Source organism: Agelaius phoeniceus, chromosome 1 (genome assembly GCF_051311805.1).
Source record: "Agelaius phoeniceus isolate bAgePho1 chromosome 1, bAgePho1.hap1, whole genome shotgun sequence".
NCBI classification, from domain to species: Eukaryota; Metazoa; Chordata; class Aves; order Passeriformes; family Icteridae; genus Agelaius; species Agelaius phoeniceus.
Genome location: NC_135265.1, coordinates 119,039,837 through 119,065,337, shown reverse-complemented (window position 1 = coordinate 119,065,337; position 25,501 = coordinate 119,039,837). Strand labels below are relative to the sequence as shown.

Genomic DNA, 25,501 nt, shown 5'->3' with positions numbered 1-25,501 from the left:
AGTGGCACTGTGTGCAATTTCAAGGAAAAAGATACACATTAAGGTACAGTGTAAGATAAGTTATTTGATGGCAACTTAGTGATTTTCTGGCACAGATGACATTTCTTTTGCAGTAATTTTACATCACTGCTAAAGCTCATTTCTGGTGCTGGATACCCCAGTTCAGGTGAGCAATGTCTGGTGTGGATGATCCTCATGCTTTAGCCTGGTTTAACAGGTAAAGTGACATCTTGAATTTTACAGGTTTGTATTTAACTGGGCTGCCAGAGGACCTCAGTGTACCAGGGGACAGAGAGGCTGTTGAACAAGTCCCTTCCTGCTATCCTTGTGCTGAGGCATAAACGCCCCACTGGCTCCTGAGAACCACTGTTTGTTTGTTTGTTTGTTTAACCAGCATGCAGCTGAATCAACAGTGCAGGGCTGTTTCACAGCCACCCCTCCTGTTACTCCTGCTGCACAGCAAAGTAAGCAAACCAGCCCTGGAGGATCACTATAAGGAGGTAGTCACTATACTGATTTATAGTCACTGTAACAGAATGGAAACTTCAATTTTTGTGGCTGCTATCACTTGTAGAGTACCACAAATCAAATATGGCATCTTTATTTTATCTGCTTTTAATTTTATATAGTGGCAATAGAGCATAAAATACAAAACTTAAAACCAAAGTTAACTTTTCACAAAGGTGTTTTAAAGGCACTTAAAAGAACTGAAGGACTGAGTGACCAATCAGTAGGACTGATGGCAGAGCACTTTGGAAGGAAGTTACATTGTGTACGTATTAACACCATTCAAGTTCCACACCAGAAAACAAAGCTTGTACAAAACCATGTACAACCTACATTCCAGTTATAAGCAGCAAAGCTTCCCCATCTCCAGTAACCTTGTCAGAGCCATTCAGCTGTCTTTATTTAAGAAGTGCTGCTTTTGTCTTTTCCTGGCAAACAGAAGCTCCCAGAGGCAGTTGTACTTGTCCCAGTAGCTGGGATTAGCTTAGAGCACCAAAAATACCCAAGCTCAGCGTTTTCAATGCTCATCCATGGGCAGAGCAAACCAGGGTGCACCTCAGCCACAGCTCTTGGTTCCTGAACAGCTTTTTCACCCTGACTTGTACTTTCAGCTTGAGCCTTTCTACACCTGTGGAGAACATGAGCTCAGGTGGTTGGTACAGGTGTGGCAGGAAACAGCTGCTGCATCAGTAGGGCTTCCCCTGAAGATGGGCCATGGGCAACAGCTCATCCCATCTCTTCCCTGCAAATGGGGCTACGAGGGCTTGTGCAAGCCCCATCTGCCAGAAACGTACCCAGGGAGCCAAGCTGGGCAGAAGGTGTCCACGAGCATCTCCTAGAGCAGCACAGATGAGCTGCTTTTGGCAACTTGCACCCCACAGTACTTTGTTCCTTTGTTTTCTTACCTACAGCACTTTATGCCAACTAACACATACTCTTTGTTATTTTAATCTGTTGCTATTTACTGACTATTCCAAATTCCCTTGACTACCTTCTGACAGAGGCTCCCACAGCATGATTTTACCCTTTATAATGGCCACAGGATGATGCAAGCAGGTTTTACTCCCTTACCCTTGCAAGCTGAGGTGAAACAAACAAAAAACCCCGCACAAAAATGTACTACTATGTATAATTTAGAGATTTTTTTTTTTAATTTAGGACCTCTGCAGCAGGTTCAAGTTTTCACTTTGTGTCAGTAAAAAGCAGAGTGCCTCTAGGTTTTCTTTGGGATAAAAATTTGCTACAGTTAAGTTTAAAAGAAAGACTTCAACATGAAGATTTCAGTACAAAATTACACATTGTAGTGCAAATTATAGGTAGAGCTCACATAAAACTGGTATTAACTTAAGGATGTATCACCGTCATTATTAACATGTACACAAATTTTTAAGCTGGTCAGTTATGCACAAAAAATGTTGCATATATAACTTAGTGTTAATGGACTAAATCCATCACATAAATCTGAGTGGAAAGCCAAGCTTGAATACAAAATTAATACCTGAGTATAATGGTCCAATTTATTCCCCTTGATAAATCACCTACATACAAACATGTTTAGTGCCTCGTTTCTGCATTTCACTTTAGATCTTTCTGGGCTGTAAGAAAAGAGACCTCTCAGTACTAGTGCTAGTTGCAACATAAAATATTTTATACAAAGCAGCTTAACAGTCTTTTGCAGAATAATCTTTAACACTAAGATTTTTCAATTAAAGTCTTCATCTTTCCTGTAGACTTCAGCATGTGTGGTCCAAACTGGAAAGAAAACCAGAAACATGTTCAGATTGCTTTCAACACACCCCTTATTGAACTATCTATCCATCCAAGCAGTAAAAGCAGAACTTGGGCAGAAATAATTTCCTTTATCACCTGCTTCTCTGCATGTCACCAAGTAAGGGGAAACTTGTGTTAGCAACAGCTGAAATTGCTCAGAGGAGGGAGCCCACGACCTGCTGGAGCAGGGCTGGAAGCAGTTTGCTCCAGCACAGTAAAATGAGATAGACTCCACTGTCCCTACACCTTGACAACCAACTGCTCCAGCAGCAGTTTAACAGTGCTTCTGCTCTTACTCCACCCTGTGTTTCTGTGCAAGTCCCTTGCAAAACTGTCATACAAGTCTGATCTAACAAAGTTAGATACTGGTAAGTAACTGATGGACAGATTTTATTAGCTCCTTATGGATCAACATTCTATCATTTAACCAAAATCTTCAGTTTTCTTAGCTCTTGATGACTTGATGATCTTTTACCTCAAAAGGTGGATTGTAAATTTCAAAACCAGAAAATCATGAAAAAACCCTGAATGAATAAACACTGCCAACTTGTTTTCTTCTCCTTAATACACCAGAGATGCTGAGGAAATGTGATTAATTCTTGGGAAACATCTAGCTTTTTATTTGAGAAGAACAGCCTGAACATTACAGAAATAAACCAGTAGAGGCCAAAAGGCAAGTAAGTCAACATTAATTAGCTGAAGTACTCAAAAGTCCTGAGATTTGTGGCAACAAAATGTTATTTTCCTTAAAACATATTTCAGAGCAGAGCCAGCTTTTGGACTTTAATGTGCATTTTTTCAATTGCACAAATGAAAAAAAAAAGCCTCTTTACTCTTCTTGTCTGGTTCCACAGCATAAGGCTTCAAGGATTGCTGACAAACAAAACTGATCTATACCAGGCTGGTTTTTAAGTGTACATTGATAGAGACTTGTATTTTGAATGTTCACTGCTTAAAAAACAAATTCAAATCCATCTGAAATAAACTAGAAGCCATTCATAACTTGTGCCAGGAGGTGGACTTCAAATACAGTTTCATTTTAACATTCTCACACTATAAAGAAACTGCTTTCATATGCTCAGCATTTCCAATTACTCAAAGAAACTCCCTATAAGAAAGAATCAAGATCCAGCAGGCACTCTGAACAATTTATTTTCCAAATTCTAGGAATGTCTGATATGTTTCAGGATCTTGCTTCAAAGTTTCACCTGCACCAGCTGAATGGTTAAGGTTGGTAGTAACAGGCAACTCAGTTCAGACTGGATTTGATGTGAGCCCTTAGCAATGGTTTTCAGAATATCAGATGCTGTGGCAATAGAAAACATTTTTGTTTTTAAAAAATAGCAAAACTGTAACAGGACTTTTTAAAGCTAGGGCCAAGACACTACACAATCCTAAGACTTGCCACTAGAAACATTTAATTGCCAAAAGTCCTGGCATATCAGCTGTACTTCACAGGGTTTTGTGGACCTAACAAATGAGATGCTAACTTGTGTAACACCTACACATGTTAGCAGAAAGATGTAGGTTGGTTTGCACAACTATAATTTAGTTCAAGGATGTATTCAGAATCAAAATACTCAAATACTCACCAGCACTACCTCAGTCTGTGTCTTTGTTTCAGCCTTTGGAATCACTTTTTCTGTTTCACCTTGGCTTTCATTTTGGTATCGATACGCAAATTTCTTTTTGAGAGCTTCTGCTATTAATGCTGCCGGATCTGCAGGCTGAGACACTTTAGGTTTTGTACCTTCTAAGGATCTAGAAAAGAAAATGGTATCAGTCTCACCCTGAAATAGTTTTGAGTCATAAAACCAAATCACTAATGCCAATCTTGTTACATTGACATTTATTACCTTTTCACCGAGCGCAGTTTCACACTGTTCATGTCTTTGAGGATTTCTAGCATGTTTGGTACTTCAGGCTTCTTTGGCCCGTTTTCCACCACATCCTGGCCAGCATTCATTTTTTGGTTTTTCCTCTCTTTAATGAGATCAATTGCAGACTTACTCTGACCCAGACTTGAGGGAAGGGGTGGAGGCAGAGGAGGAGGAGGAGGTGGTGGCAGTGATGGAGGTGCAACAGGGACAGCAGCTGAAGCAAGTGGACTTGACCCAACTACAAATCAAACATGCAATACAAGTCAGTTTACTTGTGACTGCCCTTCACATGTCACAAATGCTCAGGTAAGAAAATCACTGTACTATCTTTAATTGAGCCCCCTCTACTGCCTTTAGATTGTAACTTCTTCATTCCTAAACCATCTAAGTAGGTTCAGCTAAAAAAACATATGAAAATCCTTCTTGAAAAGTTAGAAGTGTCCTTTGAAATTCCAGTCCTAATTCTAGGTGCATTTGTGTCCTTACTGCAGTGGGACAGATGCCATGACATCTTCTGGTTATGTTCTCCCCCTAATGTTACCAGTATTTCCCTTTCTTCTCAGAGGCAGCTACTGAGCTGGAAGTCACAATCTGACACAGGAGCAGTGTTTCTCCCTGCTTATCATCACAAGTAAGAAATTTCCATACAACATTTTTCAATGTAAATTTCAGAGCTCAAGCAGTGCTTAAATTGAAGCTTATTCAATTGAAGCTGTCCGAGGTTGAGGATTTTTAGGCCAGCTATTCATCTGTCTCTACTCATAGAGATTCTCACAATAACCTTGATTTTGAGTTCCACGTAGACTTTAGGTAAAAATTTGTGTTATAAATACAGTAACAGTAACAACCTGACAAATAAATAAAGAAACCTCTATTTAATTGCACCTTTAAAAAAACAAAAAAAAAAAATCCAATCAAACCAGAATTTTGAGGCTTGGAGTATAAAGTGTGTAAAGATATTTATAGAAATAAAACAGACGAGTCTACTCTGTATCTGTAGGAAAACACACAGCATCATTATCACGTTCTACCACAAGAGGGAGATAAAGATGATAAAATAAAAATTTAATTTCCATAATAAATAGAGGTAAAGGGGGAGAAAAAAAAAAAGCTTATACTTATTTCACATGCCCCCACCCTCCCCCCCATAATTAAAATTCAAGAGTGAAACTAGCTGATCCTTAAAACTATTTCATAGTTTTGAATATGAGCAGTTCAGGAACAATAAAGTAACTCCTATCAGTAAACAGCTAAAGAAGCATCTGAAAAATCACAATATGATTTTATACACAAACATAGGCAAAGCTGTACTTGTGAAGTGACCTTAGGAAAGAGTGACAACCAAATGCCTGTCATCTGCAGCAGACAAGGGCCCTCTCCTGCTAATCTCTGAAGACTTAAACTGAAAGGAGTCAGAGGTGATGGAAAGAGGAGGAAAAAATCCAGGAAAAGAATGATTCTGTTTACTACCAGAAACAGTGCACCACTTTTGGTTCCATATGGACAATGTGTCTGGTCCCAGAGATGACTGCAGTAAACAATTAATTGCCTTTTCTGTTACTTGAGATGTATATTACGTATTCCAAAAACATAATTAGCATCTTGTATGAATACTTAATGATATCAGAGAGCCTATTTCCTCATTGAATGGAAAGACTTCAATGTCAGTAATTAAGTTACATTCTTTTAGTTTGGTATAAGCCATCATGTTTATCATGAGCTTTGCTCTGAAAGCTGTTTAATACTTCTTTACTCATTCACAGATTCAGAGCTCTGGCAGATTTACAGACAAACACAATGACTTTAGGAATACTAAAAAAATACAGAAAATCTGGCAAGTCACTTGTCTTCAAGACCTATTCTGTACCCCTTGGTTATTGTGCCAAACTAACCAAAACAATATGGAGAAGTGTTTGGTGTTGCAGTATCTCACAAAAAAAGAATTAACACTGTAGTAATTATAAAAGGGACACATTCATTAAGTAATTTTTACTAAGAGCAGATTTAATACCTGTTGTCAAGTTCTGCTGCTCTTGCAAGGTTACAATTTTGGCTATCTGTGCTCTTAAAGAGGCCAGTTCATTTTCTAGGGCACTGATCTTCTGCATTGCTTCTTCGTTTGCCATCACTGCAATCCTGGGCACTGGCTCCTCTCCCGCCGGGCTCTGCAAGGACATTTGTCTGAGTGGGGGCTTCCTGGAATGATGAGCCTCGCCTGGAGGAGGCTGGGCTGCTTTTAACCAAACTTCTGACCTGTAACAAACATATCACAACATGTTTTAAGGGCTCTGAAATAGACAAAGACTAAAGCAATGTTACCTACAAATCAGGGGTACAAGTTGAAGACCTGATCTCAGAATTGTTTTTACACAAATCACTTCCACCAAAACCTTAGATAGTTTAAAGTAAATAAGAGCTTCACATCCTTTCTCCTTGCATCATGAGCTGTGTTTCTTCTCTTCTCCGAGACAGCATTTTGTAGAATCCTTGGTTTCAGCAAGAAAAAAGGAATACATTTCTTCTTATCCCACTCTATTGCTCTGCCTCAAACCTATTGTATATTTCATATATTGTATATTTCATATATATTGTATATTTCATATTTCAGCAAGGAAAAAGGAACACATTTCTTCTTATCCCACTCTATTGCTCTGCCTCAACCTATTGTATATTTCATTTGAATTAAGATTTTTCTTCCCTTAAACGCTACCATTTTTCCCCATGGGCAGCAAAATAGCCATTTGCAATTGATTCCTTTGAAGAAATAAGAGTTTATTTGTTCCACATGATATTTTTTTTGTACTGTTTGGATTCCTGAATTTTTAAAAAATTAAAAAAAAAATTCCCATTCTAGCAGCATTGGGAAATATTGAGTGCATGAAACAGCTTAGTGATGCAGAGACTGTTTGCCAGTTGATGGGAGAGGGTCTCATATCAAGTTTTCTAACACAATAATTAGAACTACAGAGAAGAAAATTTCCATACAGTTTTAAAGAGTCCATGACCTCCCCTGTGCTTCTCAGAAGAAAATGTAACTGTTGCCTTCCCTTAAAACCCACCAAAGCTCAAGCCATGTTAAACACTGAGGCATTATTGAGCATCTGCTCAAACAAGTCCAATAAGCCCTTACAAAGACACCAGCATTTTAAAACTGGTTATCTCAAGAATCTGAGGAATCTGATCCAGTTAAAGATGTCCCTGCTCATTTCAGGGGGGGCTTGAACAAGATGGCTGTTAAAGGTCCCTTCCAATGCAAGCTGTTCTATGATTCTGTAAGTAGAATTGATAAGGATTGATGACAACAAATCATCATAAACTTTAAAACACAAAATGTGGCCACATACTTAACTCCTCAATCCTCCTTGATGTCAATCCCCAAACTTCTCAGGCATGCCAGGATTCTATTGTTTGTTTAAACAGGAGAGTGAGAATAGGGCCTGGTAAAAGGGCTTTCTGAAATGGGTAGAATGGCTCCAGGCTAACTCAGCCCAAGTGCCCCATCACTCTGGATGAGTGGATTGAGCTACTGTGGGTGCTCATCAGGTTAGATATGCAGCTGTGCTAGACCTAAAGCAAGAGCCAAGATTTAAGGCTAGAACAAGCCCTGTGCTCTGACCACATCAAACCAAGATTAGATACACATTTAAGTCTTCTATGACACTGACAAAAACCATCACCACAACTTGCAGAAATTTGATCAAGGAGAAGTGAGTATTATGGATGCTGAAATTTAGGTGGTGTTATCTAGACAGGAATAGAGAGCAACTCAAGCTGAGAACAGGATACCTCCTATAGCAGCCACCTTCCTGCTCTCTTAAGTAAGGTGGAAGGAGCCAGTGGTCATTTCACGCCTTAAAACCTGCCTTCCAGAAATTTAAAGGAGCAGAATAGCTAAACAACAAAGGGTATTTTCTGCTGAGAGCACTAATAGAGATGTCTTGACTGGAATCTAACACTATGGAAAAATATTATGCCTGAGTTGTCATTATTACTCTGTCCAGGGGTAGAGGAAAAATGATTTCTCATTTAGTTGCTTCCTGTATAAAACTGTATTCACAGAAAAAAAAACCAAAACTATGTCTGCAAGACTGTTTACTAAATTTTACAGTGGATAAATATTGAACAGTAACACCTATGTGATCCTGTCGAAACAGAGAATTTCAAATGCCTGGAAAACACCTAATGCATACTAGCTCCACTAATACCGTGCACAGACGTAATAAACAGTGCACACTGAAATAGTCATATTTGCTAAGTAATTCACTTCCTGTGCTCCATCATAAGCTGTTTGCCTTAAGGTCACCATGTATCTGCAGGATTATTTTAGTCCCATCCCACATCCATCTGTCCCTGCTCCCCCCTTCCCATGCAGACGTTTTAGCAAAAATGCAGTCCTACATCTTTCACAATAGGTTCTTTGAAGCACCAAAGAGCCATTCTCCCTGTTGCCTCCATTAAATGTAAGAGCTTTACAGTTCAATCCTTAAACGAAATACTTCTGTGCAAACAAAAGCAGTATTGGACAGTTAATTTCCTTCCTATCAAACAGACTTCAGAAACAGTGTTTCCCAAGCAAGTGCTGAATTCTGTGATTCCCCTCTGAGTTTGTGAAATTAATGTGGAAGTGCCAGAATGTTTGTTATGCAAAGCTTCACTGTAACAAGTCATGTTGGAGGGCATCTAGGTCATTACTAACCTATTTTCAAACCTATGCTTTCAAATTAAGAACAGTATCCTCCTGTAATCTCTGAAGCCAACAATCTGTGCCCTTCTCTGACAGATTAGTTTGTTTAGAAGAAAAACCTGCTTTGCACTACAGTACTGTACTTTCATTTCTGCATAGCCCAAGCAGCAACCTGAGTAGGATGGAATAGAGAACTTCATCCCTTCAGCCAAACTGTTTCATGTAGTGACAATGCTGTGCAAAACCCTTGGTCCAACACGGCAGTACCTACCCAGCCTTCTGGACACAGGTGCTCACATGCTTCCCTGCCAGTTTTTGTTATGAAGATTAAAGATGTGAAACACAAACCACAATTTTTTCATTGTATTCAGCAGACTACAGAGCCTTAACCAGAAAGGTGAAAAACAACATGCCAATTACTGGGTTGCCAGAATGACCATTGCTGCTAATGAGAAGCTGTACAGTTCACTGCCCCATGGTAATGACAATCTCAGGAGAACTGCAGAATCACTGTTAGCAATTTTGCCATAGCACAGCAGACATTTTCATTGCTTGAAGCTATTGTGTGCAGTTCTTTGCAACATAAATAAATAAAATCCAGAGTCTTCCTTGTATAATGTCAATCTCCTGTATGTTTTCCAACAAGTCTTGGTTTCATAATCCTATTAGTCTGACCTCTACTACTTCTTTTCCAGACCCTACCTCTGTCTCTTCTCCCAGCATTTCAGTGCTCTCTGTTAATTTGTAATGCACAGCAGAGTCTCAGAGGACAGAAGTGAAGTTTCTTCCTTTCAGTTAAAAAGTCCAGAGAGAAGATTCTGGAAACATACCTGAGCCTTGTAGAGACTTCACCTTCTTCTTCAGCAATCCATCCCACATCAGCGAAGGAGGCCACTGCATCTTCTCTGAGGTGAGCAGGAGTGTTTCCTTCCGCGACATGAGAAATGAGCTAAATTTCAAAGGCAAGATTGAAGGTTTTAGAGTCAATACATTCAGCCCAAGTCACATTTATGTTACCCAATACTTCTACTGAGGCTACATGTAACTATTAACACACACATGCACAAAACACATCTGTAGACTTGAAGCACTTATTTCTGTCCTGTGCTCAGTCCAGAATCATTTCACTGACTTCAAACTATTAATTCCATTCTGCTGAACACGTCACAGAAGTTCATGGCTAACTACATACACCATCACATGATGCTAATGAATACTAAAAATCCAATGCAAATTATTACCTTTAAAACAAACAAACATCAACATTCTCACACAGTTTTCTATACTAACTCAAATAGTATGTTTTTAAATTATATTCATGACCAGTAGTTAAAAAAAGACATTAAGGCTGCCAATACTTCTGAAGTATTTTGCTCTAATTTAATATTATTTTTGAAGTGAAATTCTGCCAAAGTTTCCCTTTCCCTACAACTTCTGTATAAGAAGTATGTACATTGCACAGGGGGAAAAGCAAACAAGCAAAGCAACCCCAAAACCAGGCAAAAAGGCAATTCTACCAGCTCAGTAATCACAAAGACTTTGAGTGAGAGGTAGGATGCAATCATAACATTATACATTACGTGCTAACAATCTTATTTACAACATGCCAAACAAATGGACCATTTTCCAGCATGGTTCTGGCCATTAGCTTTACAGCTGTCTGAAGGCAAAGGTGAGCAAGGTTTCAGAGTCTGGAACCTTTCTTCAATTTCCAGTTAAGTGACCTGAACAGTGATTTGAAAAATTGTTTTGACCATCAATACTCACTCCACAGTCACAACTCAACAAAATGGTTTCAAATCTATTTTGAAATACAGGCTGCTTCCCCAGGTCAGATGAGGGAATGTGTTCAGAGTCACTGGACTCCTGAGCAGCCTGGGATCAGTATCTCAGCAGATAAAAGCTACTGAAACAACTTTCAGTAATTTGCTCTGCTCAGTCTTTCACCTTGAGTTCCATATCTCCAATGCATATATGCCCCAGCTTTTGCTTGTATTCCAAAGAATCACAGACTCTTTAAGGTGGGGAAAGCCCTCTAAGATCACTGAGTCCAGCTGTTAACCCAACACTACAAACCCACAGCCAAATCTGCATGAGTTGCTGCAGCTGTTCAAGTGCTGCCTGTGGCCAGCAGTGGCCAAGGAGCTGGGAACACTGACAAAGATGGTGGCAGTAGGTGCCAGTCTGCAAGGGCAGCCTGCACCCAGACCATCAGCATTGAAGTCAGTTTTCAAGGCAACCCCACTCTGTAAGAGCCAACTACTATGAAATGTTAGCATTAATCTGAATTTGTAGCAGACCTATCACAGCAGGACTGCAGCCTGGATGAGGTGAAACTGTTTCAGAAGAACATCCACACATATTTTAGTAGTAGCCTCGGATACAGAAGTCTCAGGAAGAGAGAAGTTGTGGGCTTGGGGCTGTTTTTTTCCCTGGGAGTTGTTGCAAACAGCCTTAGAAATTGAGATTAGTTGACTTCACCTCACACTCTCACTTGTATGAGAGTCTTTATCACAGCTCCCAGGAGTGCATATTGGCACCATCGGATCATTTGGAAACAACAGGGTTTTTTCCAGGTAGCATCAGCACAGATGGTAATATGTTTATCACATTAACAGTTGTGCCTAATACCATTACAGTCTGCCTCTCTTTAAAGCAGTCTAGAGAATACTATATTGCATGTTAGGATTTTTGCTGTTTGAGGTTTCCTTGGCATTATTCTTTTTAAAAATTAATAGAAATTTTCAAGACCACAGCATTTGTATTAATGCTAATGGCAATTTTAAAAGAGCCATAATACATGAGCCACTTTTTGCAGGTGATACAGATTTTTCTAGCAGTAATATTACCATTAAAAGATTGAAGCCACTTTTAAAGACACTACACATACTTGAATCAAAAATAATTTTCTAAATCAACAGTAAAGAATATATTTACCACTGCCAGAATTCCTGCATAGATAAATAACTTCTAATCCAAGATTTAGTAGTAAGCCTTCTGTTATGTTGTGATACAAGTTTCTTCTTAATTTTAATTCATATTTATATGTAAACAGAATCTGCTTGTTACCCCATATACAGATGTTTCTTTTCTCTATCCCTAAAAACAACAAAGTCCTCCTCAGCAGTAGAATTCGAATTTCAAGTTAATGCAAGATTTTTACTGTAATTTAAAGGTGAAAAGCCAATACCCATCTCTCAAAACTTTCACCTGCCTATGAACACCTCTGTGATTACCCCTATCCTCCAGTCAATTTCAGCAGAAAAAAGCCTGAACAACTGCTCTGCCAGCATCTAAAATGGAGAACAGAGAACTGAAGACAGAGGCCCAGTTCTACTGGATGGCAGGAACTGAATGAATCAGTGCTATAGCCTGCTTTTCTCTCTCTGAAAACTGTATAGTTGCTTCCCCCACTTCCTCCTTGCCAGGCTTTCTGCCTTAGTGTGCATGGGTGCTGCACACACAGACACCCTGAGGGCTGCAGACCCATCATGGATTTCTGATGACTACACACTGTACTGCCCTGGCACCTCGAGTGGCAAGGGACACATAAAAGAGTCATTGAGTCCAACTCCCAAAGAAGGAGTCAGCCTCGCCAGTGTTTCCGCCCGGTTTCGAACCGGGGACCTTTCGCGTGTTAGGCGAACGTGATAACCACTACACTACGGAAACGCTGCGCTACTCGGCTATGCCGTGGGGTGCGCTCCCTGCTCTTTGTTTGCTCCACAAAGTGCCAAGCAGAACAGAGACTTTTATACACAACAGAATAAAAACCTCTTCGTTTCAAATTACTAATACAGTTATGTATTAAACATTCGGAAACACTTCAGGTAAGAAAAACTTGCTGTGATTTTCCAAATTAGCCCAGTAAATTCAGATGTTTGTAACATGCACACCAAATTATTAGGAGACTTCCACTGAGTTATCAGGTATCCATCAGACAGACAGGAGAAGCATGAGACTAAAACAGAAGTACTGTAGTTAAAGGATGCTATCTTGAGAGACACTACTGTAGGTTTGGTTGAATCTACCTAGGCTATACTAGTAAGTTTAATTTTATTATCTCCTAAATACTACATATAAATCTAAAAAATATGACACACAAAAGATCCGTATTAACTATTTTCATAGAGTGGATAAGGTACATAAACTCTGCCACTTCTTACTGAATATGTAAGCTGCATTTTAGTATATAGCAGTTAATTTAAATGTTGACTATGGCAAGATCCACAGAGTCAGTAGACTTCAAACATCAAAATGTTTGGCTACTATTATTTTTTCAGACTAGCTGAACAAAAGCATGCTAGAAGGTATGTATGGACATTACAGAGATATTCTTTCAATGAATCTCATCCATTTATCAGAAGGAAAATGCAGACCTGTGAAAAGCCTGATGCTCTGGGGTTAGAAACATTGATTGCATACATGCACCCTCAGATGATGCAAGTAAGATTTGATTTGTTTTTTTAAACAGAATGACTTACAGCAAGGTTCAGCTCATGGTCCTTTCATACTAGAGCTAAAGCTGGTAAGAAAGAAAGAGGAAGAGACAGCTATAGGAAAGTGTCAGTTGCAACAGCACGAAAACGATTGAGATCAGTATTGAACATCACTATAGAATCTTAATGCTGAGATAAAGACACAAAGAGCAGATGTTAGCATCACACTTACCATGTTCAGAAGTTTATAGATTAAAATAGAGTCCACACAAACCATATACATTTTAATGTGTTTCAAGGCTCAAATTTTGGAATTCCTATTTTTAATTAAATCAACTCTCACAACTGTACTTCTGTTTTCAGGATCCTTTCATCTCATAGAAGGTGAATGCTTATACTTAGTGTACACACAAAGCTGAATGAATGTCTCTTTAAGAGGACTAAAAAGTCAAATATTATACTTATTTTAACAGAATCCAGACCAAAACATATTTATGTATGTATTTATTTAGTTATTTATTTGCTTAAATACTAAAAATAATCAGGAACAGATTCCTCAGATATATCTTACCATTCCTTGCAAGAACATAAACCAGGCATGTCCTCTTTTATGTACCATATTAAGAGAAGTCAGTATTAGGCTAACTATCTGCAAACGAGCATCATCTTCCCTTGTATGGCCTTCACAGCACAGAAAATCAGACACACAGAAGACTTCACTACATTTTAAATCTGAGGCACAGGGAGCCTTCTTGCTGGCAAAATACCTACTAATTATATATTCAAAAGTTTAATCCAGCATGCCATTTGTTGTCCTCACCTGCACAAAACTCCACATTCCTTTATTTTTTTTTTTCATCAAGCCAGTAGAAATGTGAGATGGCTGTCCCATTTCTCAATTAAGAGAGGCAAAATGTTAGCATGGCTTTTACTATCACACCAATAAGGCTTCTATGGTTATCTGAACTATCTAGTTTTGCTACTGTAATTTCAAGTCTAAATATTGTTCATACATTTCATTTATGATAAAGAAATTAATTTAAACATTGAAAAATTTAGCACTGTGGAAATTACTATATTTTAAGTGTGGCAGCTGATTCCCTCCATTCATCTTTACACTCCCCACCCTTGCTCAGCCCACGGAACATTCCTCTCTCAGCTTGAATTTCAAACACTAAATTTCTCCAATTCTATACCCACCCCCTACCCCTAACACCAGAGTTGAAGAGATTATGTGTAACAGCTTCCACTTTCCCATCTGTTCCTGAAAGACTCATTATAGAAAGCATGGGTTTTCTCTTCCTTAAGCTTTTACACTTGCTCTTTACCCTACCCTTTCACCTACACAGTGCTAGCCTTGTATTTTAAACAGAAGCAAACAGGATACTCATGTTATCTTGTAACTAATTTTTTGATTTCTGATAAAGTTGTTTATTTTCCCAAGTATTTTTAATACTGTTCATCTTTACAGGCCTCTTAAGCCTAGCTTATAAGTACTGTTTATATAAATAAGTTTCAATCATTTTTCTCTTTTATGACTTTTTTTTCAACTTTCCTATTTGGAAAAAATCTGAACTGGAAGCAGAGACAAGTTAAGTAATTCTCCTATATCTAGTTTATCATATTCTACTTTTACAAACCTTCTAGTAATGAGCAAATCTCTTTATCAGTATAGTGAGAAACAGATTCTAAATTGCTGAGGACACCTACCTGAAAGTGAACTCTTGGACACTGTATAAGAGAGAGGTTAGTACCAATTTTTCTTACAATACTTCGAGATGAACCATAAGGCTTGCTTGACCAAAGCACCTGCATGGGAAAAACAGAGAAGCCAGCTGTTAAGGGAACTGAGTTTTGTATCATATTGTAATAGCTTTCCCTTATTCTTCTGTACCACGCTTTTGCCAAACATATTTACTAATTTCTTTCATGCTGGAATAGGATATAATGTATATACACTGAATTCTGTCCCAGTGAACTCCTTACATTCTATCCCCAAACTGGCACAAACACATTACACATCATCAGTACAGTACAGTACTGTACTGTACAGGCTGCTTAAGGTAAGACAGACTCTGGATTAAGTCTAAAGCCAAAACAATAAATCAGGTAATGCAGAAGACTCCAGGAGCTGAAAGTACCTTCAAAAACACAATATTCAAATTTTTGAGACAATAAAGAACCTACATTCAGAGAGACACCTCTTTTTATAGGGTTTCAAGGAAAGCCACTCCATCATTAAAAATCCTTGAAGTCACATAGTTCTTCATTTCTCAAAATATTTTTTTTCTTTTTAAATTAAGAGCTCTTCTAACAGGAATAGTGTCTACACTTCTTAATGAAAGTAAGTATCAGCTACAATAAATATGAAAATGTAACTGTGAAATTAAGGAGCAAAGGAAAGTAAAATGAAGAAAATAAGACAAAATTTTTGTACTAAAGGAACTTTGTCTCCTGCCCCAAAAAAATAGATTCACCTAGAGAAAACTGCCCACAGCAGCTCAACACACCAGGCTTCATTATAACTGTTTCTACTTCAATTTACATTTTTTCTATGTTGTTTCAACAGGGATTAAATTTGCTTCTTTTTGTTGTATTTAGTATTTACAACAGCTTTATAAAGGAAATAAAATGGGAGTTTAATCCTAGGAGAATACTACAAAATGAGCCAGAACAGAAGCAAACACCCCGGAGAGAAGTAGGAAAGATTTCAGCACAGGCAAAGGCAACAAAAACAATGCAAACGAGAAAAAGAATAATAAGAGGACTCTAACACAGGGTACATTATTAGTAAACAATTAGAACATTGGATGGTAATTTAAAAAACTTGGGCCAATTATGGCTGTAAATATGAATTTACTAATCAGACTTTAGTTTTTAAAATATCATAGCTTCAAGCAAACTTGACATCCTGGTAGAAGGTTGCCCAACAAAGAAAACAGGAAAAATCCAGGCTATTCTAATTGGCAATGGCAATATTGCTTGTATGATGACTGTAGTGGTGCTGTGGGAGTTGCATAACACACAGCTGAATATTTTAATATACTAAGCAAAGATCACTTCACTACTTGTAGATATTGAAGGTTCTATTAAAAAGGAAAGTTTATGTTCCATGGTATTGATCCCCAGATTATTTCACAAACATGCCTATTTCTAATTTCTATCCTTCCTTCCTCTGGCTTTACTGGAATGTAAAATTTTTGACATAATAAATGTGCACTGCACATATGCTACATCCTCACAACAGAGCTGCAACTTTGCCACGAATCCACTTAGATCTATTTTTTTTCCATTCTATAAAAAAAACATTCTCTTGCTTAATACACTGCTAAGCTGAACACAAATTTTTCAATGCAGAGTAGTGTATTGATGCTGCATTTTGGTTGCCTCAACCAAGACCTCACATTTGTGCCTATCACCTGTTTGTTTACATGTCTGAGCAAACAGCAGGTAGATCAGTGGCCTTCAAGTACAAGTCACTGACAAACAGCACCACAGTAATACAGTCTCATTATTAACAACTGATTCTGATTAAAGCAGAACTGTTGGCAAGAGACTCAAAGTGATGGGGCATTGGAACAAATAATGCCAGTCAAAGGAAGGCTTAATAAGTTGCAGAAGTAATTCCACAACAGCAAGACAGTCTAGACTACATGCTCTATTACCAACACAATGCAATGCATTTTAAACAAGCAGCAAAACTTGTTCAGATATTGCTCAGACCACAGACAAGTTGTTGACTAGCAGTCAAAAATATTTGGTTTCCAAATGCCCTTGGGGCTCTTCAACAACAGTGGTTTGGTGCACCAAAATGCTGAGTGACTCAGTTTTGGTACCACAAGATATGCCAGGACATTATTGTCAGAACACTGCATGCAAACTGTGCCACAAGGGATTCAAGTAAAATCAGTTCCCTGCTCAGCTGAGCTGAGGTCTCAGCACTGCTCTAACCAAGTTTAAACAACTTCTTGTTGACTTGAAGCACTGGCTGAGCAAGTCTGCAAAATGCTACTTAGTCATACACTGCTATTGCATCAGTTCTTCACTGCGACATTTGGAAATGTAACTGCATTATCACAAGCTTCATACAGTAGAGAATGGGGAAAAAAAGACTAAAAACTTGTTTCTCTCCCTATTTAGGCTGAAATTGCTGAATTACTAGTGTTATAATGCAATACATTCTCATACTTTGAATTTTCAAAGTTACAAGGAATCTCAGATCAAAATTCAAATAAAATCCTAAAATACAGATTCTGGTTGTCAATGTTTATTTACACTGTATAAACAATTTGTTCTCCATAGATTCCCAAGACTGATAAAAGGTTCTACCACAATAATACTGACCAAATACCGCACATAGCTTTTAAGGATTTCCCCATTCTTAAAACATTAAAATACTTCACTTACAGGGATTACTGCACTGAGGTCAACATTTGTACTCAAAATAGCTTCCTAAAGGTCAGTGACAGAGCAGCTGATGTGTAGCAGTTCTGTCTCTCTCTGCTAAGCATTCAAAGAAAACTCTCTATATAGTCCTCTCCAAGAGGAGAGCTATGCAGGCCTGTTCCTCTGTTTACCCAGCAAAGAACGCAGCTGTGTTGCTCTCATGTACTGTTACACCTCCAGAAGAGGTAACTATAGCACAGAAGAGGTAAATGTAGCACAATAATAATCATCTCAGTTTCATGGGGCTTTTGTATCTCCAAGGTAAGAACAAGCAATAAGATTTTTTTTTTTAATCACTGTTAAAAATAAGATGGAATTCTCCTTCAGCTTCAAAACACACACAGAAGTCCAGCATGAACAGCAATGTTTAAAAAGTAAACAGTTTGTTGGAATACAAGGAACTGCGTAGTACTTTTAACACATTTATTACTCAATATTTCAGTGCTCAAGTCATAAACTTGATGACTTTTCAGCAATGCAGAATCATCCCAGTACCTAAAGTGTTCTTCTAGATAAGCACAAACTAAACCACATTAAATGCTTTCTATACCTTATTTTCTGAAAACATAAAGGAAGTTTGAAACACTTACTGATTCCATGTTCAAACCAATTTGTTCAAAAGCCATCCTAATTAAGCGCTTCAGCCAGCAAATCATCAGGACTGGAAAAGGCCTTTCCGAACTTGGATTTAAGCCTTCCAAACCTACAAGGCTGCCAAGGTTCCATAGTAGTTCTGAAATGAGACACGTAAGAATTTTAGATGCATGTTGTGGAACATGTACAGAAGTAAACTGCTAGATTCCTAAAAAGACAAGTTTTAGATACAACACATATTAGATGACACCAATACCTTGTACTGTAAAGCAAAGGTGTTCAGAAGGCATCTACTTAATACAGGTAACAATGACTTTTTAGTAGTGTCGTTTTTACAGACTCATAGAATTGTCTGAGTTGGAAGGGAGCTCAAAAGTCATCCAGTTCCAACCCTCCTGCCATGTGCAGGGACACCTTCCACTATCAGGTTGGTACAGGGCCCCATCCAGCCTGGCCATGAAAACTTCCAGGAATGGGGCATCCACAATTTTTTTTGACAACCTGTTTCTGTGCATCAGCACCCTCATGGTGGTACATATCTAATCCAAACCTATCCTCTCTCAGTTTAAAGCCACTGCCCCTTGTTCTATCACTATATACCCTTGCAAAAAGTCCCTCTCTAGCTCTCCTGTAAGTTCCCTTCAGGTACTGGGAAGAAATCTAAGCTGTTGTAAAGTTAACAATTAAAAAATTGAGGAAATGACTGCTCACTTGAGCTTGGACAGATGATGGCGTTCAACAACTCTAAGTGAGCATCAAGCCCTATGGAACGCCTGCAGATGGGGATTAGCACTAAGATTGAAGTGCCATACTCATATCTAAAACTCATTTCTATGCGGGAACAGACTGCAGAAAGATGATCACCTCTCCTGACTCACATTCTCTGACAGCTTTGTTGTTCCTTCCTTTTTCCTACAACTAGAGAGAGAAAGGAAACATGGAAAATGACTAATGCAGGAAAATTACATTAAATACTGTAGATGTAGGACATGAAAATATTCAAGCAGTTTATAAGATTAGACAGATTTCAAATTTTGTCTATTTATACACACTTCCATTCCCCTGACTCAAGATAGTTTTATTGCTCCTCTAGCAAAAATAGTGTACTTTTTCTTTAACTGTGTTCTACACCAGTCATAACCTGGACACCACTGAGAAGTGTATGCCACCAAAACCAGGAAAAGAAGCCACAGACTTGTGTTTACATTTCTTTTGTGTAGCAGGCTGGAAACAACACTCTGTTGATGCACCCCGAGCAACGTATTTGTAGTATGAACAATGGTGTTGCTGTAGTCACTCTATATACAGACAGGGATGACTAAAGCAATGCAGCAGCAAGGAACTGGTACTTGGGAAGATGGAAAGTCAGGAGATGGAAAAGCTCTGCTGTTTGGAGAAGCCAAACAAGCCCTTCAGTTAAACCATCATTGTTTCCATTACAGATTTTTTTCAACAGTTTACAGTTCCTTAGTAATAACGTACCTCTTGTGGAAACTTGGCAGAAACAGTACAATCTTACAGTTATCTTTTTTTAGACAGGCTTAAAAGACAGTTGATATTAGTTTCTCATCATCATCACAGGATTTTGTTTTGTTTGTGACTAAGCTCAGAAGAAACTGTTAATCTACACCAGGAGATTAGAATGAAAATGACAACTGTTATAGGAAAAACAATAGGGAAGAATAATGGACTAGCTACCAAACAGCCATGAATACAAGCTACACTCATTCATAGTGAATAAATAAGTCATAGACTCCTTTATAGAATGCTTGAGAAGTCTATTAGAGAAGCATCACCATCTACTTGATCTATTATTCCTTTAGGTATCTGTTATTCTTCCATTACACAACCCACTCTTTAAACCTTGGATCTCATTGCACCTGCAGTGCTCTTAAAACAGGAAGAATACAATGCCCCACACTGGATTTGGCATCCTATCTGCCACCGTAGCATGCAGTTACACAAAGGAGAGGAATGCTCCTTTAAAAGGGGAAACCTGTTCCAAAGGTGTGATTACATGTGATCTACTCCACCTCATTCCAAAGTCCAGACTTGTTCAACAAGCAGTGTGGAAATCAAAAGAAAAAAAAAAAAAAAACTTCATCAAGACAAATTCAAACGAAAGAAAAAACTAGGGTACAAAGAAGTACAAAACTTGTAATAGTTTTGCTGAGCAACTGCAAAGACAGGGCTGGCTGAGAAAGGCAAGTGATAGGACTAAAAGGAATGACTGTATCCTGATACACTGGTCTCTCAGCCAGCTCATAGGTTTAAAGGAAGTCAGAGTCATGTTTTCTTCCAGGCAGAGAAGAAAATGTATGATTTTGTTCCTGATTAAATGAGAGGTCCAAGTCTAACAATAAAGACAATCTGAACAGAAGTGAAAAGTGAGTGTTAGAACTTCCTCCAAAGAAATCAGAGCAGGTCTAGAAAGTTTCTAAGAATTTAAGAAACTTAAAGGCAAACAGATAAAAGAACAACACAAAAACTGACAAGATAACCAATTAAAAGCACAAAACCAGATGTAGAAAAAAAGTAGCACAACATGAGGATGACAGAATAGTATAAATATGAAGTAGTAAGCTAAAAAAGGCAAGCTACAAAATGGGTTTCATCTCACTGGAATAAAACAGTCCTACATGTATTAGTAAGAGGCAAGAGAGACAACCATGATGCAATAGGAAAGAGAACAGTGTGTGATTTGGATAGTCAGTATGTATTCAGTGTTTTCACCTGGCAGTGGCAGGCAAGACAGGTGTTAACATGGAATACAGACAGTGCTGAGAAGTTATAAGCATCCAGGACAACAGTATCTAGTGAATTTCTAGTGAACCTTGCAAAGTTCAGAAACTTGTCAAAGTAATTTTTGAAATATTGATAATTAATTTCAGAAACTCGGTCAACAGGATTCAAAACCCCAGGAATCAAAGAAGGAGCATGACGACACAAAGCACTGGAAATAGTCCAAAACACTTATCCTGCCATAAAATATTACGGTGACCCTTTATAATTCCAGGTTCCAAGACTTTGATGACTGAACACAAAAGAGCATTCATTCAACAACACAACTACTTCAGTAAAATGAATATTTATAGTACACTTTATAAGTTATTGTTTCCTCTGTAGCCTAAATACTTCAAGTATTTGAGACTGGGGTCATCAACATCTTGCTCTTTTCAATGACCTGTGTGCTGTTGCAGAAGAAAGTGACTGAAATCAATCTGTAAGAGCACCCAGTTCCTGGACTAGCTTCCTTAGTTTGTGGCTCTAAGGAAAACCACCAGGTTTGAACAACCTCCAGTTAATCTGTTATCTAAATGAAAAATGCTTCTTAGTGTATTTTTATCAGATTAGGAGTTTACAGGACTATCTCCAGGCAAACTTCATACTTGTTTCCTTCCAACTATGTTGCACTATACCTTTCTTCACAAAACTCAACTATTTCACAATTGGTTTATGTGCCAAGAACAGACAGGGTTCATTCCAAAAGAAACTGCTGGACAGCAAGAATGAAATCATTAGCAAATTCACCTCTTGTGCCCTGTATACATACCATTTTCAGAAGCAGAAGCTGAATGTTTATGGCTTTTAGTAAACAGAATAATACCTCTTTTAAAATATTGATCTTTGTGGTATTTATCCTCTCTCTTCTTGGTGCTACCTACAGTAAAAATAGTTTAATTTCCCAAAAAATTTCCATAATCCAATTACTAAAATGAAGAGCCCTGAGTGATAGTAATATTGCCATAAAGAAACCAGTCCTTCTGCTCTGCCTCAGCAAAAGTATTACAAGGATGAGCAGCACTTGTGGACAAGATTACCAAGATGTCCAAGGAGCTGTAACATAAAGAATTACATTTCACTGCATAAAGCATGAGGGGTTGGAATTTCATGGGTTCATTTCAATGAAACCCAGAAATTAGCAATGCTGAAGAACTTTCTTACTGATATGGAAATATGGAGGAATTCTTTGGTTTAGAAATGAGGAGGTCTACATTTCCAAGCCCCCTGGAGCTTGTTTGCCCCTACTTTTCCCAACCACTTTTGCAGGCTCTGTGCAATACTCTCATATCAAATAGCAAGCCAACAAAGCTGAGAGATAGTACCACTGATAAATGACAAAAAGTTAATTAAATAAATATAAAACCTCTGGAATCTCTGCACATAAGGTATAATATCCAGTAAATATGAACAGAAGCCCTTTGCCAGGCTTTTTAGTGAGTCCTACACACAAAAGATTAAAAGAAAAGCAGATGCAATTGCTTTCAAACTGAAATTCTTCTATGAGTTTTTCAATGTTGCATTTATCCAGGTCCCCTTCAGAGCATGAGTTCTTGCTCTTTAAAAGAAATACGATATTCATATTTTTTTTACTGAAGGTTTCTCTCATTCACTTAAGGTCCATACAAACATAAAAGAGAATGACTTGATGGGATTGATGGAGCAGATTAGTTTTAACAAAGAATAAACAAAGGTATGAAATCTGAAAAATGAAAGGTGTAGTCTCTAAATTCAAAAGGCATAACTTTAAGAAGTTTAAAATTTTCAAAGAAGCATAGGTTCAAAGGAATACCAGCCACATCAAAATGAAATGCAAAGAGACCAGTCTCCTCCTTATTTTAGCAAGAACTAGGGCAAGCATATCTCCTCAGTCTTTTAGGCTACCACATGACCCAAGTCCATCTAATAAAATTACATTCACAAGGAAACATTATTTAAAAAGTAATAAAGGAAGATAAAGCAAAAAAAAAAAAACCATTATCACAACAGCCAAATGGGCAGAATACTCTCTGGATAAAGGACCAGACTCTGTCCCAAACTGACACAGACCAGCTACAAGCAAAGTAAATATGCATTTGGCAGAGGTCATATAGCCAGAAACAGGAGTCTGTTCTTTGGTGTGGAAGCAATAAATAATGGAGCAGCCCAGTACTAACAGAAACACCTGTTTGGAAAGATATGGAGAGATAAAAGTCAGTAAATACTACAGGGATAATCTAAGCTAGTACTGGTATGAAATTTAAAGCAGGAATTGAAAATCATACATATTTGCAACAGAAGTTGCTAAAGCTTTCTTTAAAATATATCCCCATTGTATTTACCTGAACATGCAAAGCCCTATTAATCAGATTTCATTCATGCTATCCCATCTTGTCAACTTAGGACAGAGAAAAAAAATCTATGTTTCAGCACTAGTTTAATCAAAGGCCTTTGCTCAGCAATGATTATACCTGCACAGTGCACTGTGATACCACTGAGAGGTAAGTGAAACCCTTCAACACCTACAGACCACAAGGTATTATGTGACAGAGACAACCAGACACCTGCACTTCCCTGCCGGACAGACAGACAGACAGACCTCCCCACCAGCTGCTGTGAATGTCAGTCTTTCTGCTACAGTTTTGAGAGACAACAGCAGGTAAGTCTTACAAACAAAACGGTGTGTTTGTCTGAAAAAACATTTTAAAATGTCCAATTTTCCCCCCAGATATCTCTCTGTGTAACAAGGCAGAGTTCCTACACACAGTAATCATGTTTTACCTAGTGACCCCTACAAAGCACATTATTTGCATTCAGCAACAAGCAACCAGAACTTTTAGACCTGATGTGCAGATAACTCGACTGACTCATTTTAATCACCTAGGTAAAAACCAGTGGGGATGAGAAGACATAATTCCTATTCATTTAATCTTTGTTAAGTCTTGCCTTCACAAGAGCTGCAGAGCACTCTGAGGCAGCATGTTAATACTAATGAAGTACTGCTGACGCTGTCAGGCAGAGATCAATGCACTACGATTGATTTCAGCATTCAAACTCTACTCACCCTCAGTATTTGGAATTTCAACAGCTCGTTAAACAAAAGGAAAAGACGTACCCAGCAAGTTACTTATTTATGACCACTACAGAAAAACTTGAGCACGGCACCAGTATCACTAAAGGTGCACACAGCAAGCAGTGTAAGTTTACAGAAAAGAGAAATTAAACCACCATGCCCCTTAGGGTTCATTTTTCCTCTTATACGCCAACTCTCTATTTTAAAGCATCCTCAAAAAACTTTCCATATTATCTCAACATGATCTTATATTTACATTATTCCCCGTGACCTGTCACCTTCTCATCACAGCAGTTCACCTGCACGAACAAAAGCTTCGGCCCAGCACCCCGAGGCGCTTCCACGCTCCTGCCGGCACCTGCCCTGCCCGGGGACGACGAGGCCGCCCCGAGCGGCCTGTACGCGGTTTCCAGGCGAGCTTCCCCTCACGCACCGCCCCTCGCCCGGGATCGGCCACGCCAAGAGGGGCTGACCAGGGGGAAGAAAAGGGGGTGCCCAGGAGGGAGGAAGGGGCTGCCCAAGAGGAAGGGGAGAATCTCGGCCGCGGCCGCCGCCACTACCGCTGCTGCCGCCACCGCCCCCCCCTCGCCTCACCCGCCGCCACGGCCGACGCGCTGCCTCACCCGCTGCTCGCGCGGCCGCTCGCGACCCTGCCCCGGCAGCCAATCGGCGGCCGGCTCGGCGCCGCCCCGGCCAATCGCGAGCCCGGCGGCGGGCGCGGGAGGCGGGACGTGGCGCGCGCAGCGAGGGTGAGGCGCTACCCGGCAGGCGCCGAGCCGGCAGCGGGCGGGGGAGCCACCCCGCCCCGCCCCCCGCGCGGTCACGTGAGTGGGACCCGCCAATAGGGGCGGGACGCCGGGCGGTCCCGGTCCCGGTCCCCGGGCAATTAGCGAAGTGGATAAAGGACACGGCTTCAGGCTGTGCCGGGGGAGGTTCAGGTTGCACGTCAGGAGTAATTGGTTCACGAAAAGAGTGATTGAATGTTGTGATGGGCTGCTCTTAGAGGTGGTGGAGTCACCATGCCCAGAGGTGTTTAAGAAAGGCTGGAAGTGGCACTTAGTGCCCCGGTCTAGGTGACAGGGTGGTGGTGCTCGGCCACAGGTTGGACTCGATAGCCTCACAGGTCCTTTCCAGCCTCGCTAATTCTCTCATTCTGAGGCGGTGGGGAAGGGCAGCGGCCCTGCCCTGTCACCACTGGGCCAGCGCTCCCATGTTCGCCTCGTGTGGTGCCTTCGCGGCGGCTCTGACTCCACCACAGCCATGGCAGCCGGTGGCCTGCGGCTCTCTGAGGTGCGGCTGTCGGCTGCGGTACCGCCGGTGGCTCTGGGGCTGGCTGTGTCCCATTAAG

The 25,501-nt window shown here is 39.5% G+C and overlaps 1 protein-coding gene and 1 non-coding gene across 6 annotated transcripts; both read right to left on the bottom strand.

Moving 5' to 3' along the window:
* Positions 1-585: 585 nt before the first annotated feature.
* Positions 586-24,884, bottom strand: MTFR1 (mitochondrial fission regulator 1). 5 transcript variants are annotated; one of them, XM_077186094.1, is made up of 8 exons: positions 24,777-24,884; positions 18,317-18,459; positions 14,991-15,089; positions 9,672-9,790; positions 6,169-6,410; positions 4,134-4,395; positions 3,870-4,038; positions 586-2,259 (listed from the first exon to the last, which is right to left on the bottom strand). In XM_077186094.1, exons 2-8 carry the CDS (start codon positions 18,380-18,382, stop codon positions 2,200-2,202), a joined length of 1,017 nt encoding a protein of 338 aa, XP_077042209.1. In that variant the 5' UTR covers positions 18,383-18,459; positions 24,777-24,884; the 3' UTR covers positions 586-2,199. The 5 variants fall into 5 exon arrangements, with proteins under 5 accessions (XP_077042209.1, XP_077042203.1, XP_054494322.1 ...); XM_077186088.1 differs by having other exon boundaries at positions 24,748-24,810; XM_054638347.2 differs by lacking the exon at positions 24,777-24,884 and adding an exon at positions 24,453-24,732.
* TRNAV-AAC (transfer RNA valine (anticodon AAC)) lies at positions 12,441-12,513 on the bottom strand. Its single transcript has one exon. It is a non-coding gene; the product is annotated as a tRNA-Val (tRNA).
* Positions 24,885-25,501: the final 617 nt, after the last annotated feature.